The sequence below is a fragment of the Anopheles maculipalpis genome, chromosome 3RL (assembly GCF_943734695.1).
Source record: "Anopheles maculipalpis chromosome 3RL, idAnoMacuDA_375_x, whole genome shotgun sequence".
Classification (NCBI taxonomy): Eukaryota; Metazoa; Arthropoda; class Insecta; order Diptera; family Culicidae; genus Anopheles; species Anopheles maculipalpis.
In genome coordinates, this window is record NC_064872.1 from 67,399,942 (window position 1) to 67,414,910 (window position 14,969).

General features: G+C 44.3%; 2 protein-coding genes across 2 annotated transcripts in view; one reads left to right on the forward strand and one right to left on the reverse strand.

Annotated features, from left to right (window-relative positions):
- Positions 1 to 14,969, reverse strand: part of LOC126562150 (multiple inositol polyphosphate phosphatase 1) — a 222,946-nt gene that overhangs the window by 88,101 nt on the left and 119,876 nt on the right. The window lies entirely within an intron of this gene.
- LOC126562765 (CD9 antigen) lies at positions 295 to 14,313 on the forward strand. Its single transcript, XM_050219346.1, has 5 exons — positions 295 to 430; positions 11,582 to 11,770; positions 11,855 to 12,034; positions 12,106 to 12,291; positions 14,076 to 14,313. Exons 1-5 carry the CDS (start codon positions 365 to 367, stop codon positions 14,304 to 14,306), a joined length of 852 nt encoding a protein of 283 aa, XP_050075303.1. The 5' UTR covers positions 295 to 364; the 3' UTR covers positions 14,307 to 14,313.

A 14,969-nucleotide genomic window follows, 5' to 3' on the forward strand; every position in this document is an offset into this window, starting at 1 on the left:
GCGCTAACCGTTCACTTTCCGCGACACAGTTGTTCCAAGAAGTCGGTTCGTTTTCCACACGCGCGGCTCTAGCTATTGTGTGGTTGGTCTGGTTTCGACCGCAGGCGTTTATGTCTCGTGAAATCACGCTATAGGTTGTGTAATTTTTTTTTGTGCTCTGCTGTTAGTTTTTGTCGTGCTAGTAATAGAAACAACGAGCGCAATATCATGATCTGAAGGAAGAGCTTCAAACATGCGTTTGAGATTCGAACCACGATACAGCCGACTACAACCCAGTGCAGCAGCATCCCATCCCTGTAAACCTCTGGCGCAGCGCGTGGAGTGATTTGAATGTGTTTTTCAGCGAATCATAGCAAGCCATAAAATGCGTCTTTCCGCTCGCATCAAGTGTTTCAAGTATTTAGTGTACGCGTATGTGATTTTAATATCGGTGAGTGTTTAGGCTGTGCGCCAAACAAAAAAGATCAGCAATAGATCTAGCGCGAAGATGATGGTGGTAAACATCGTGTGTTCGTTTTGAAAAGTTTTGAGTAATTCTACACTTTAAGTGTTTAGGGGCTTTCCGGTCTCTTTGTTGCAAGAAGAAATAGGCGAATTTGTGACCGGATCAATGCGCAACAAAAAAAATCCCAACTTGATCGTATGCAAAGCCGTGGCTACCTGAGATGAAAACGTTCCAAAGGGCAGCTTTAGATGTGTTTGTGGTGTGTGGTGTGTGAAGGGCATACCTTTCCTTCGCAATTTGTGATTGATTGTGCTGTACTAGCTGGTTAATGTATGTGTCCCCGATGGATGTTCGGGTTGTGCAAACGTCAGCACACATTTCTTGCAGGAAAGAAAAATCTCGATAAATGCATCGTTTTACGCGATCGCGACATTCAGGCTGAAAGCGGCTGGGCTTCCCACCCTTAATGGGAACGGCGGACACAGGGGTCTCAAACCTGTATTGACACATACACATTCGTACGCTCAAATATGCACCCTCAAAACCGGAATGGGTCTCGTTGGTGGTGGTGGCGATGAGGTTAGCAATTTACACAGAGGGGTAACTAACATAAAACAGACCAAATATGCTCTGGTAAAGAGCAGGTAAGAAAACGTGTGTTGCGATCGGGTGCACGCTGCAGAGGGTGAAAGAGAGCGAGAACGTTCAAGAGAAAAACGCCCGTGTTTTTGAATGATCGGAAAGCCCTGTCATTAAAATTATCTGGAAACAAAATTAGCTAATGCAGAGAAAAACAATTAGTAGTACACCCATTAAAAAAACGCACTCAACGCTTGCTACGAGTAGAGTTTGTGGTATTTGAAAATGTGATGCGTCGTACGTAGCAACCACCACCAATGCGCCCTTCTTGTTGGGTTGCGCTGCTTTGTTGTGGTTGTACACGCGCGTGCATCTGTGTGGTTGTATGAGTGCGATAGTTTTTCTTACCTGGCATACCTGTGTGGCAAAGCGAACGCACCAGAGATTAAGCTAACCACGCATCCATCAAGAAGATATCGAAAGCATAACTGTAATGTCAACTTCCCCCCCCCCCCCCAAAGATAAACGGTGGGTACCCGCGGACTTTCTCTCGCACCGGGCTCCAGATCTTCCCTCACTCTTGTATTTGGAGGAGGATTTTCAACAAAGACCTCTATTGAACTTTTGTTAGCTCTAGCAATACTAATAAGCTGAAAAGCCGCCTCTGGTCACACCATTATGCTGAGCGCGCACACACATACACAAAAGCAACAAAATTCCAACCGTTATGCTTCGGCGAGCAAGCGCTGCCACGGTAATGTGACACACGAACCACGGTCTTTCAGCGTTGCTGACCGGAAAACTCATCGAAACTCCCGCTAGAATTGTGAAGCGTTAAAACACAGATCATCCTTTTTTGCCGAGCGAAAAATAAGAGTTTCATTATTGTGTAAAATGTGATTATTCATCATCGTCGGGCGGTGGTACACGGAGACACGGGTCTCGGGGGGACAAAAAAGGATGATTAAGCACCCCGACAGGATCTATTTTAAACCTATCCATCTTTTCCTTCCCCATGAGGGGACTGGAGGAGATTCCGGAACCACTGGTAAGGTATCCGGTGACAGGGTTGTGTGGGAATGGGGGACAGGGATTTATAAACAAAACACCATCAAAACAAATCAAAAGGTTCAACTACAACTACGGCTCCTAGGCAGACGTCACCCGCGATGTTGTGGTGGCCCTCCTCCCTTCATTCAATAATTCCAAATTTCAATTTCAAGCTTCACCCATCATCGGCGCGCCGTATGTAAATAAAACCTCGGGCGGTTGATTACGGGACATAAATACTGATTTGGGATGCGAATTCTGGTTCCCCTGTTTTTCTCGGAACTCCGGAACCGGCCTGTCAGAAGTCACCCACCGCGGTGACCGTGTGGAAGGTACAAATTCAAAAAAGCATCGTTTGGTGTGTGCGTCCATACGATGCTTTTTTGATGGTTGGTTCAATTCGGACACCCTAACCGCGCGAAACGTACCGAAGAATCATATTATAAACGCAAGGCAACGTACAGGCTTTTTAAGAGGGAGAATTGCTGCAGCAAAACAACGAAACCTACCCCAAAAAGCAGAAACTCTGCCGAATCTAAAGGCAAACACAAAACACCACGTAAGGCTACCTCAAACACCACGTGTTGGGTGTGTGTTGGAAACACTCCCTCGTCTCTCTGGATATGATGGTCCATTTTACAATTGCTGACAAGAGAAGTAAAGAAAACATAGTAATACAAACGCTGGTACCCTACCCTTGAATTGTAGTATGTATATCTGTTGACACGATACCAACGAAGAATGAGGATGGGGCGGCCACTTCATTATCGTCGCTATCGGTGTCTCTCCCGCTGGTGCGCCAAGTGGAGGATCCCCGTCAGAGAAGACATCATTATCTTTTTTTTTTTCTTCTGTGGCCTCGGCGCGCTTTGGCGAGACAAACTCTCGAGGGTATTGCGAGCTAGCTACTTCTAATTATGGCCGTCCGTTTTTTCCTCCGCGACGGTCGAAAAACCGAGCGAACGGGAGGATGCTCATTCACTAGCATGACCATGAAAAACAATAGTATCACAGTAGTTGGTTCCTTTTGTGTGTATCCACATTAGGACGAGTAGAATTGTGGTCCCCAGTATCTCGGCGACTTCACGCGTGATAAGTTTGTGTCCATCGCACACACACACACACGCACACATATCTCACGCTTTGATGCTTTGTACACGAAGCCGTACACAGTCGACAGCACAAGGATTATCATGACCCCGGAGCTAATCCTTTCTAGTTGTGTACGCCACACGGTGTGGTGCTTGGTGTTTAAATGTGCCTTTTTTCCGGGGATTTTTCCGCCCAAATTGATTCTCCCAAAAGTTGGCGTCGTCCGCCTCCCATTGGACACAGCGTTGAAATGTGAGCCCGTTTAATTCAGTTGAGCTGTGCTTTCAATGAAGAAGCCGAATCGTTGTAATAATTCTTAACATGTTTTAACAATAAGAAGAAAACGTATTCCATTATCCCAAAACCGAAAGATATGGAGTGCGCTCTTTTGTATGTTTATATGTTTTGATGGAGCGTGGATTATGAGCACCAGGATGTGTGTGTGTGTGTGTGGTCTGTCCGGAATTCGTTCCGTTTGGATTTGGTCCAAATTGTGATCACACTCGGCATTATCTATGCTCATTTCGGTTGTGTCCACTGTCTCGATGGCCAAGAAGACGACCAGTGGTTTACAAGCGACCACCCGAAGGCAATTACTTTAATCCTGCAGAAGAAAGCATTTAGTTGGATTACTCCGTACTACATGGGAACATGCTTGGGGTGGGTTAGCTTTCGCTCCTAAGCAAGTGAAGGAGGAACCGTGGGTATGTAAAGTCATCTTGTGCGGGGTTAGAAATTTATGAATTGTTCCTCAGGGTTTCTTCAAGATGGTTCATTCGCAACGTATGGTAACGTGGATTGGGACAGGGGAAGAACAAACGCGGTGCGCTGTGGTTTATGTTCTTGGAATAATAAACCGAAAGACACCGAGAGGAATTTTCCATTTCAAAACGATAACGACAGCTTCTATGCAAGCAGAAAAATGTTTTAAATTTCTTTGCATTTGAATTTTAGAAACATATTCGCAAGATACACACACGTGTCAACCACATGGCGTACGGAAATTCGATGATGGACGAACACGCAATAACACGCTAAGGAAACGGCCGTATTTTTGCGCAGTTTGGTGAATGAATCCCTCCCCTTGCCCGAGAACGGGAGATGTAATGTGCCGGAAACGGTGGTCCCTTCGAACAATCCCTTTCTAATGCGAATAGGAAAACAAGAAAAGAAGGACGGTAACTATCATCCCCCTTTTTTTGGTCGGATGAAATAATAATAGACACGGCGACTGGTGGGGAGACTGCTGCGTAGTAGAATAGAATTAAAAGACCGAAATTGCGTTTCATTGCATACATTTAGGGGTGTTCGATGATATGTGCAGGAGGACAGCTGCATTGAATTGCAGTGGCGATAAAATTGCTACATAAGGAATCTTTTGCTTTTAGAGTATGGAACAAAGTCTTCTTGGCTTAACGACTACGGATCACGGCGACCGTCGCATAGGTTACAAGACCTGCTAATACTATGTAGTTGGATAGTCAAATTCTCATTGGGGCGAACCGCTCTTGATGAGATTTACACATCGGTCCTCCCGTCTGAAGACTAGCACTGCTGTTTCCTCTATCATTGGACCGTTCCCATAACAAGGATATAGTGTTTGCATTCAAAAAATGAGTTAATCTCACAAGAGATTTAAGAACAGACTGAAAAACAATCTATTGGTCGCTGCTAGGGTCAGTTGGGAGTCTTTTTCATTGACGAATGTGGACACCTATGCACGCAGCCCTCTGGCATGATTTCCTCATAAATTTCGGGGTCATTGCCAAAGGTCGCTGGGGCCCGAGTCTGGCATCCTCAGAGCATCCTTCGCCACTGTCAGGATGTCCGATTTGTCGTTCAAGGTTAGGGTTAGGTTAAGATTAAGGTTTTGTCGTTCTCCACACGTCTGGCTTGAACACACACCGCCTAAGGTGGTCCGGAGGATGCGCCGCTCGAACAGTTGGATGGTCCAAGACTCGTGGTCATAGAGACCCACCGGGCGAATCAGTGTACGATACATCAAATATTTCTCGAAGTCTCGAAGTCTTCTGGATCTGAGCAGACGACGCAGGCCGTAATATGCACAATTCCGCTGCATCAAGCATTTCCAGACTTCGCTACTGGCGTCCTTATCCGAAGTAAAGATTGTCCCAAGCTAGCTGCACTCCTCCACCACTTCGAGGTTTTCGCCATCAATCAATACGGTGCTACGGATTAGTCCATTTTTTGTAGATCGTCAAGGACATATTTTTAAATTAGTCTATATTTAAACAGTATACATTATTGGAAACAAAATTAATTCCACAGCACCTTAAAAGCCCTAATGGCTTGTAATTTAATGTGCACCTATTGTAAGTTAAACATTCCTTTTTAAACCTCCTAAATAAAGCCATTAGTTTTATAGTTCTAAACACCATTATAGCAGCTCAATATCAAACGATTCCGATCTCTGGAGCACAACACAATTCAAGTATTGTTTAGAAATGTAGTTATCGTGTGGACGATAATGAAACGTTAAACAACTTGCTCGCTTCTTACTGGATCAAACCGTGTTTGTGTGGATTTGCGCGTTTTACTGCTTGGTTGGCACAGTACGTCGGTGTCTCAGCGGGTAATGAAATTGGTCGTTAGATCACCGCGTTTGATCGCCCCTAACTTCAAAGCAGATTCATTCCTTTTACTTCCGCCTAGTTATGGTTCATTCGGAACGTTTTTCAAATTTTTTTATTCACACCACAGTGCGCACCAACAGCAGTTTATGGAGCTTGCGTATGTGTGTGTGTATCATTAAGAATAGTGCAAATTAGCTATGTTGACGATGTGTGTTGTTTTTTCTTGCTTGGAACCATCCCTCACAAGGCGTGCCTCGAAGACATTGGATCGAGAGTTTCCCGCCACAGCGGCCCGCCGCTTGTTGTGCGTGTTTGGTTTTGTTCCGTACGATCAGTGTGTTGCCGCGTCAAACACACTGTCGAACAAGCAAATTAAACTCGCCCAATAACGTTGCAGTTTTCACAAAATCCGGAAAAGCACAAACAAACCAACGTTCCCTAGGGTTTCGCCCTGGCGTCTTCTCGCGGATTCGCGCTAGATCAGTAGATTGTATTCGTTGTTTTCTTGGGTTGGGAAACACGCATGATCCAGCTCCTGCATCACTCCTGTAGCATCTCGTCTGGAGATTGGAGATCGGTTTGAAGAATTCGAATGACTACGGGGAGGAGAATACACTCCAACTTCTGTTCTTTCGGGGGCAAAGTATAAATAAACAAAACCTACGGCCGTGGGGGCGCAGGTTTTGCCTTGGCACCACTACAACGGCAGAAGGGAGCAGAAAGAAGGCCCTCGGAGTAACTGAAGATCATTCAACCGCTGCAGTTCTCCTACACGGTACCTCATCTGCTCGCTTGATTTTATTGGTCGTAGTCGCCCTTTCTGCTAAACCTCCAAAAAAGGAAAACTACCTCAAGGGGTCGTGGTACTCTCGTTCGCTTGTCGGTAATGTCCATACATACATATATCCAGTCGAAGATCTGTCTCGAGTCAAGGGTTTTTCCCTCCGGCGCGAAACTCGTTGGCCAGCTGATGGAAGAGGGGTTGTCTATGTTTAGAACGGTGACCGAACCGATAGATAGGAGCTGCAGTAAAAAGATAGAAAACCCTCTATACTGTGACTCTGGCTACGTCTCTCAACACCTTCATTTGGAGGCTAAATGCAGCTTCGTTTGCAAAAAAAATCGAAGGTACCAGTAGCAAGGCGAGCGCTAATGGGTGTGGCAATCAGTGCAGACTTTAAACACACTGCATTCACAGACTCTGCAGCGGAGGGTTTGTGCTCGGTGTGTCTCAGATTTTACCGAAGGGTCGTTAATTAACCGTATGGCATCCCACGTTCCGAAGCTGGGCGTTTTACAAGAATCATCGGAGGGATGGGGCGTTAATGACACGGGGTTAGGAAATATCTTCCCCAGCGAGAGACGACAGTGCTAAAACCGCACGCTCCAATTCTACCCAGCTTTGATCGGCATACTAATGTGTGCGTTTTACATTAATGCTTTTATGATCGTGCATCTGTAACTGATCAACTTCAGTCCACTGGATTCTGCCATTTCGATTTCGGCGCTTTTATGTGCTTGAAATGTTCTTTTTTTGGGGGAATATGGTTTTTGTGCTATAAAATCGCTCACGGATTAAAAAGATAATTGATCACAATGTTTGTGCGGTTAGAAACTTCCTGGATGCATGCTTTTTGACCCTAAAGAGCTGCTAGGTAGATCAGGGTGTTTGGTTACTAAATGAATTACCAGACTGATTTGTACATAATTGGTTGTTGCTATTGGAGAAGAGTCCGGATTGGATTCGATATCTGTTCCTACCGTGGAAGGTATCTGTGCCACAGCGGACCGACCACCCCCTATTCCTGTATGTAACGTTTGAGTTAAAATAAGTGACCAAATGGACCGATTTTTCATGCGATAACGCTGTGCTCTGGTGGTCCGGTGATCGGTGATCGCTGTATACTTGTTGACTACGTTCTGTCATACAATTTGAGAACCCCATCAGTTTATTCCCACCTGCTCAATCCGGACATTAATAAACCTTAGTTATTGTGTCACATTTTCGTGTTGGCCAGATATGATCAGACAAATACATGTCAGATTCTGTCACTTCTGGAGAAGGGAAAGTCAAATTCTGAATCTAGACGCTCCACCATTTTAAGCGACCGGAGCATAGAATAGAAACTGTACTTCACTGTACTGTTGTCAGTGAAAAAGATATCACGTTCTGATTTATTTTCTTCAAGACTGGCAAGGCCCGGGTGATTTAAAGTGCAAGGAGTTGCATTAAAAACGTATCAGAAAGTGGACCAAGTGTTGAAGCATTCAGGAATTCTAGTGGATCCCAAGCATGCCTACCTGACAGTACCCGAGTTCCGCTCGAATGCGAATTTGGGGACCAATTTGAAAAGGAGAATAAATCTAGAAAATGTTTTGGCAAAAACCACAAATATAGACAGATTTTGTATTGAAAAATGTCCAACATATTTCGTTATGTCATCCATTGTTAAAGTTTCAAGCTAAGGCATGGCGGGGAGTAAGGATATTTTCATTCAATTATAAAGTGCTTAAACTAAAATTTCTGTGAGAATTTGATATTCTTAAAATATTTCCTTACTCTTCTCCTTTTCCTTTAAATTAAAATGCAGCTGAATATGATCAAGCAGAATTCTACACACTCTAAAAGATGAATACACACAGGAAACATTCGGGACGGTCATTTCATCTCTGTTAATATGAGTTGGCGTACACCATTAGGAGAAGACTGCTCTGTGCGCTGTGTGTGCTGTGTGTGTCATTTAAAAAAAAAAATCTGATGATTTGTAGTCACACTTCATTTACTTAAAATCATCTCACTAGCATCACTTTTTGGCCGTGCCTCCAACGTTTGGATCTATGTCACGAAGTGGTTTTGCGAGTAGAAAGAGGACTTGGCCTCTTGATGCGATGCTTGGTCGGGTCGGATGATATTTTTGTGTTTTTCAACTCAATCGAACGCACGTGCAAATAGATGAGACCCACTGCTTCTACTAATGGGGGAGAGACCCCTTGAAGCCGTCGTCATCGCCGTCTCCCTATTGAGCACGTCGCTCGTGGGTTTAATAAATTTTCCAACATAATTATGTCATATCTCTCTTTCTTGCTCTTGAAGCTGCGCAAGGAAGTGTTAATAATGGTTTGGTGTGGTGAAAAATAAAAAAAACACATCACATTAAAAAAGAACAAAACAACCAACCGCGCCGATTGCCACTTTTAAACGGTTAACGAACTGAAGGAACAAAAGCAGCAAAGCCGTATTATCAAATCGTCAAAACCATGACCAATCTTAAACGACGCTCCTCCCGCTCACCGTTATCGATCTTGAAAAGCAAAACTTCATTTTATTATGCGGAATTTGAAATTACCCCCATGCTGCTAATAAGTGTCGGTTCGTGCCTCAACCACACACAGGTTCTCTTCCGATACGGGGGAATGGCAAATGGGGAACGCTTTAATGCTGGCATTATTATTGCAATGTTTGTAAATTCTATCACACAGCAGACGATTTGGAAATGCTTCAAAGAGATTGCTGCTTTAAGATCATTTCGCTTATTATTGTTATGGAAGGCATAACATACATGGGGCGATGAAAAATCTCGTGAGTGAGTACGAGCTCTTGTGGCCATATAAAAATGGGTGTAAACATTCGGGGACTGTCTTGTCAGTCATCTCCGAAATGGAGTGACACTGATATTTCACATTATCCCACAATGAATATGTGCATGCATAATGCATGGTGGCCTGGGTTGACGAAGAACAAACTTCAATAATCGACCGCTAGTTTCGAATAAACGTTCCGTTAGTTTTGTACCCATTGTACATGCTCCTCTGAATGGGGGTTTTAGAGTATGAGGATACTATCTGCCACACAACTATATGCACCCGAAAGCGCCCGGAAAGTGTGCAGACTAAACAGTAAACTTTTTACCATTATTCCTAAACCCGCCACTATGAATCGTGTGATTACCCCGTGTTTGAACGTGATGTGACTAGAAAATGATGTTCGCTCGCTTCGTTTCGAGCTGCCGAGCAACGGTGATGATGTTGATGATCGTGTGACATCCATTTTGGCAGTTTTTATTTCATGGACAAACGGCGTTTGTATGGCTTTTGCTCGGTGTGAAACTAGCATGAGAAGAATTCCAAAGTTATAGTCATTCATACGGAAATTGGGCTTTGCTTACTTGCCGGGTATGCGGGGGCAAATCGAGGACGTGTCGTCAAGATTTGTAAACTAAATCTCTAAAGATGGATTTGTTCTAGATCTTGTTCGGAAGTTTTTGAGAGGGGATTATAGCTGTATGTTTGAGTGTCTAATAATCTTACGAACGACACCGGACCGGGGACAATGTTTGAACGAAGCTGGTGTAAATATTTATTGTTCGAAGGTGCCAACTCTTGTGCTCGAAGACAACACGATAATTCAGGAAAGCGAATGATGTAGAAAATTCCATAGTTTGTTTTGGTTTCTTAATTATTAGTCAATCGTGTATTGTGACTCAGCGGACAATATTTTACATCTTATAATGGGAAGATTTTGTTCACGTTTAGCACTTTTACCAACGCCATCTTTTTCTCCGGACGGCCCGGACGAGATTTGAACCCCGGTTCTCTGCCGTGTAAAGACTGGCGCCTTTGTCGCCTTACTAACTACTTCAGTGGACTAGCTAGAGGAGAATTAATGGACTAGCGCGCGAATAGCATGATCCGAAGGATGGAAACGATCATTTGAGCACGCACCAAAGTGATAAAATTAATTTATATTAGAGAAAACAGTAAAACTACTCACTTTAGCAACCGAGTCCATGAACAGCCTGAGTAGCAACGCTAAAAGAAGGAAACCAATAGCGTAAGAATTAGAAAATGTAAAAAAAATCTGACATTGGGAGTTTTGTGATGTGTGTCAAGCGAAGAGGTATGAACACTTGTAGCTGCAAAAGGAATCTTAGAATCTCTTTGATCCAATTATAGATATTGGATTGTATTAGATGATCGTAAAGACCAAAAGGACTTAAGGACCCGCTGAACCCCCTTTGGCAAATCAAGCTCGTAAAGCTGTACACTAAGAATGTGTTCCGGCAACAGAGCAAACACGGCAAAGGGATAAGTAGCAGTAACTCAATTCTAGCTTGCAATCGTCAACCTGTCAACGATCCATCATTCAGCGTTTTCGTCTTCCAAGCCGTCGTTCAGTGTGTCAATCAACGGTACAGGTCTGCTTTGTATGTAATATTGTGCACAGAGCACAGAGCAAAACCTCTGCTAAACTAACCTTGTACGCTACACTAAGCCTATTGCTCATCTCAGACGAACAGGGCCGTTGATAGCTATATCTCATCTTCTCGCTGCTGTGGAAAAGAAGCAAAAATTCTAACTAACACCCCAGAGGACTGTTACATTAGGAAACCGTGTGTGTTTTCTAAGACAGTGATTGTTTATCTTCATTCTACTCCACTCTTTCCACTGGTCTTCAACGTTTGAGCGCGTGTGTGTGTCTGCATAGTCTTGACGAAGTGTATAAACTGTTCACGCATTTGTTTATGCTAACACAACCGATCCATCTCTCACACTGCCCGGTACAAATTTATGAACTTCGGCACATTTGTATTCTAGTCCTACTGCTGCTGCTGCTGTGTATGAAAATGCATTAGTCCGAGATTTAATTTTCCGCAGTGCAGCTGCACTTGCAGTAGTTGATCGTCGCCATCAAAACGAACCCCACGATGCAAGGTGTGCCCCATCTAGCTGGAGTTGGCAGAACAGATTAAGTTCGCCGGTGATCTTACTAGAGCTCCTTACGCTTTGTATAAACCTGTCTCGTTTACCTATTTCACCTTAGATATGTGGCGGCGCACAACTATTAATCGGAGCATTCCTACTATGGACCCACAAGCAGTACGCACCGATCGTAAAGAATCAGTTCTGGGAACCGTTCGCCGTACTGATCGGGCTCGGCGTAATATCACAGGCACTTTGCTACCTTGGCTGGACATCAGCGAGCCGGAAGCATCGATGTTATCTAGGATTGGTAAGGCATCCCTCCCCTTATCTTCTGCATTCGAGTCCCATTTTAAGATAATAATCGTATCCCCAATCTCGCATCTCCTTACAGTTCTGTGCACTGTTAGTGCTGTTTATTGTGATTTTATTCTTAGTTAGTGGGTGGGCAGTGGCCACCAAGGCGCATCTCATCGTTCCGGCCGAGCTGGCCATCGAGACGACGTTTACCGAGTTTCTAGCACGAGACGACACCAACGATCAAACGCACATCTGGAACCGATTGCAGCGAGATGTAAGTGCTTTACCAGGCGTCAAGCCACGGCGTAAAATTGCTAACATTTATCTCTCTTTATCACACAACAGTTCCGTTGCTGCGGCTACAATGGCATCCATGACTACAAAAAGAACAAGCAAGGTTTCCCGTGGTCCTGCTACGATCCGATCGACACGAACGTCTTCAGCACCGGCTGCATGCACGTGTTCGTGAAGAGCATCGAGATGAACATGATTCGTGTCGCGGTGGTTGCGGTTGCCTCCGCCCTTATACAGGTATGTGTGGGGGCGTCTCCTGCATCATGACGCCCTGGTTCGGGGGTGATGAAAGAATGCTGTCCTCTTAAATCTTAACATAAATTCTTTTCCGCGCACCGGCTGTGCCGCGGGTGGACCACCGATAAATCTTGTAGCATAAATGGAGTAACTAATTAAGAAAATTAGTCATTCTTGCACACGGGATCGTTCTCTTTCGTCCACGGCGACGTTTGGGGCACACGCAAAAAGGGAAGATGTAGAAGATTTCAAAATAATGAATAGATTATTTATATTCAACAAAACCGTACAAAGCGTTGCAGCATCGTTCTGCCTTGGGTCGCGTTCTTGTGGTCAAAAATAAAATGCTTCCACGCTCTCGCTCTCGCCGGCTGTGGCTCGCGGGAGACATCGTTGACGACGTCATTCGTTCCGTTGTCTATCAACGAGGCGACGCAGAAACCTTAAGCTGAATGAACGGTGACTGGGCGGCATAACACACGCAACGGGATCGGAAATCGGGAGGCCACACTACCCCACAGTTGAATGTCTCGGGGAAAATGTATTGCAAATGCCACTCATTCCTTCACCATCGTTCTCTCTGTGGTGGCTGAGATAGCAGCTGCCAGTTTGACTGGTCGATCTGATTTAATGGTCACACGACCGAGGTACACACGTTTGCGCGTACGTGTTGCCGGGATAGCAGCAACAGACAAGCCACAATATGACCATTGTTGTGTTGCACCCGACCGATATATTGTTGTCTTATTTTTCCTTTTAATTGTTAGCAGCAGCAGGCATCATCATCACCGACCTGTCGGGGAGCGATATGATATAACGCATGTTGTTTTGTACCTGTTGCTAGAATTCGGACGCTGTTTATTTTTCCTAGCGTCGTCCCGCACACGACGTCAGACGTGTATGTAGGTCATGGTCTCTTGAGGCCAGTTTTTTTGTCTAGCCGCCCGTTACTAGGTTCGTATAATGGAACCTTGCCAACCGACGTTTAATGCAGCTTCAATGAATTTCTCAACCGTTTGGTTGCCACACACTATGCGTGTGTCACATGATTAATACTAGAAAGAATACCTTTGTGTCCGAAGTGATGGATGCTACATAATCGGCTCCAGTCCGGAAGGCCTTCTTAACGCATTCCAATGTGTGCGGTAGCTTTGCGCTCGTATTACGGAAGTCTCAACGAAACGAAACGCAGCAGATGTGTGTTACTTTTCTTCTGCTTTCCCCTATTTGAAAATATATTCTTGTACCGCCCATCGTCATGATGTGCTCAACGTTTCTTTGTTGCGTGTGGTCGGAAAACGTAAAAATATATATCTCATGAAAACACACAGACACACAGGCAGCAAGCTTCCTGCTGCAATGTTTCATACCCAGTTAATAAACACACTGAAAAAGACAAACAATTTCCGCCTTTGTGGTGTTGGAGCGTGTATTGTGCAAACAATAATAAACAAAACCTTGTGGTGAATGCCGATTTTGCTCTTCCATTATTATCACCCGGTCCTTGCATATCTTTGGTATCTAAATATATATTTCTTTACAATGTGTGTTCGATTTGGAAATGTACATAAATATATTGATGAAGAGGAAGACACGTGCCCGGTACTAAACAAAAACGAACTTCTCTCGAAATTCAAATCTCGGTTTAACAGTTTCTGCATCATTTACTTGAAATACTTCGCATCATGTTGAAATGTTTCAGCTGATGAAATATATCGCCTCCCTCGAAATGTTACTCACTCTCACTCAACTCACTTCTCATTCTTTTTGTCTCACTTCTACAGAGTTTAGGCATTTTCTGTGTCATCCAGCTTACGATGCTACTCAAACGACCGACCCTAATGCTGCCAAACGGTGATAACCATTCGGTGCGGGTAAAGCGAACCCGCGAGTTGGCTCCACTCTCACCGGCCACAATCGGCAATCCCACGCCACACAGCAGTACAAAACCACCAATTCCGCTGAAACCCGTCGTGCCACGAGTGGATCAACCCGTGATGAAGTCTTCTCATTGATTCTACCATCCCAATCCCTCCTACAGCCAGCATAACCGGCAACCGTGCCCATAATCGTTATTTTATCACACTACCCGATTTGTGTGGTAGTTTTCTCTCACTTTTAACGACATCCAGCAGTAAGGAAGTACGCAAAGTTATCGCATTTCGTCGTATGTTTTTTTTTAAATCATTCGTCCGTTAGACGTTAGGGTAAAATGTACTTAAATTCCGCGCTTTTAGAACTCGTTCTTCGTATGAATGCGTTTCATCGTTGGGAACCATCCATGGGGCTAACGGTTTAAGCACAAGCAACGATCGAATATATAATTATGAATTACGGTAGAGATTGTAAAAATAGAGCTAAATATGAATCAATCTGCGCAGATATGTGTTTGTTTTTTCAAACCTCAACCGTTACAATCATCCGAAGCTGGTGACGAAGTATTATTACTCCAACGCCCGCACAGTATCGTTTTTAGAGTGTAGAACACGTTATAACAATTGCGTCAATTGCTCATTGATAAGTACACTCCGAAGCAAAATTAGACGTTTGTTGTGTGTTTGCTTGACTCACAGTTTGGAGTATTGTTTGGATGGTGTTATCGCTTATACAACGACACGGGCATACCGATGAATCACCTGCTCATCATCTTGTTCATAGGAGCAGATAAGACCTGTTTT

Coding starts and splice junctions, on each gene's coding strand:
- LOC126562765 (XM_050219346.1), top strand. CDS start 365: ATGCGTCTTTCCGCTCGCATCAAGTGTTTCAAGTATTTAGTGTACGCG. Junction 12,035..12,105: donor GGAACCGATTGCAGCGAGAT/GTAAGTGCTTTA, acceptor ATCACACAACAG/TTCCGTTGCTGCGGCTACAA. Junction 12,292..14,075: donor TTGCCTCCGCCCTTATACAG/GTATGTGTGGGG, acceptor TCACTTCTACAG/AGTTTAGGCATTTTCTGTGT.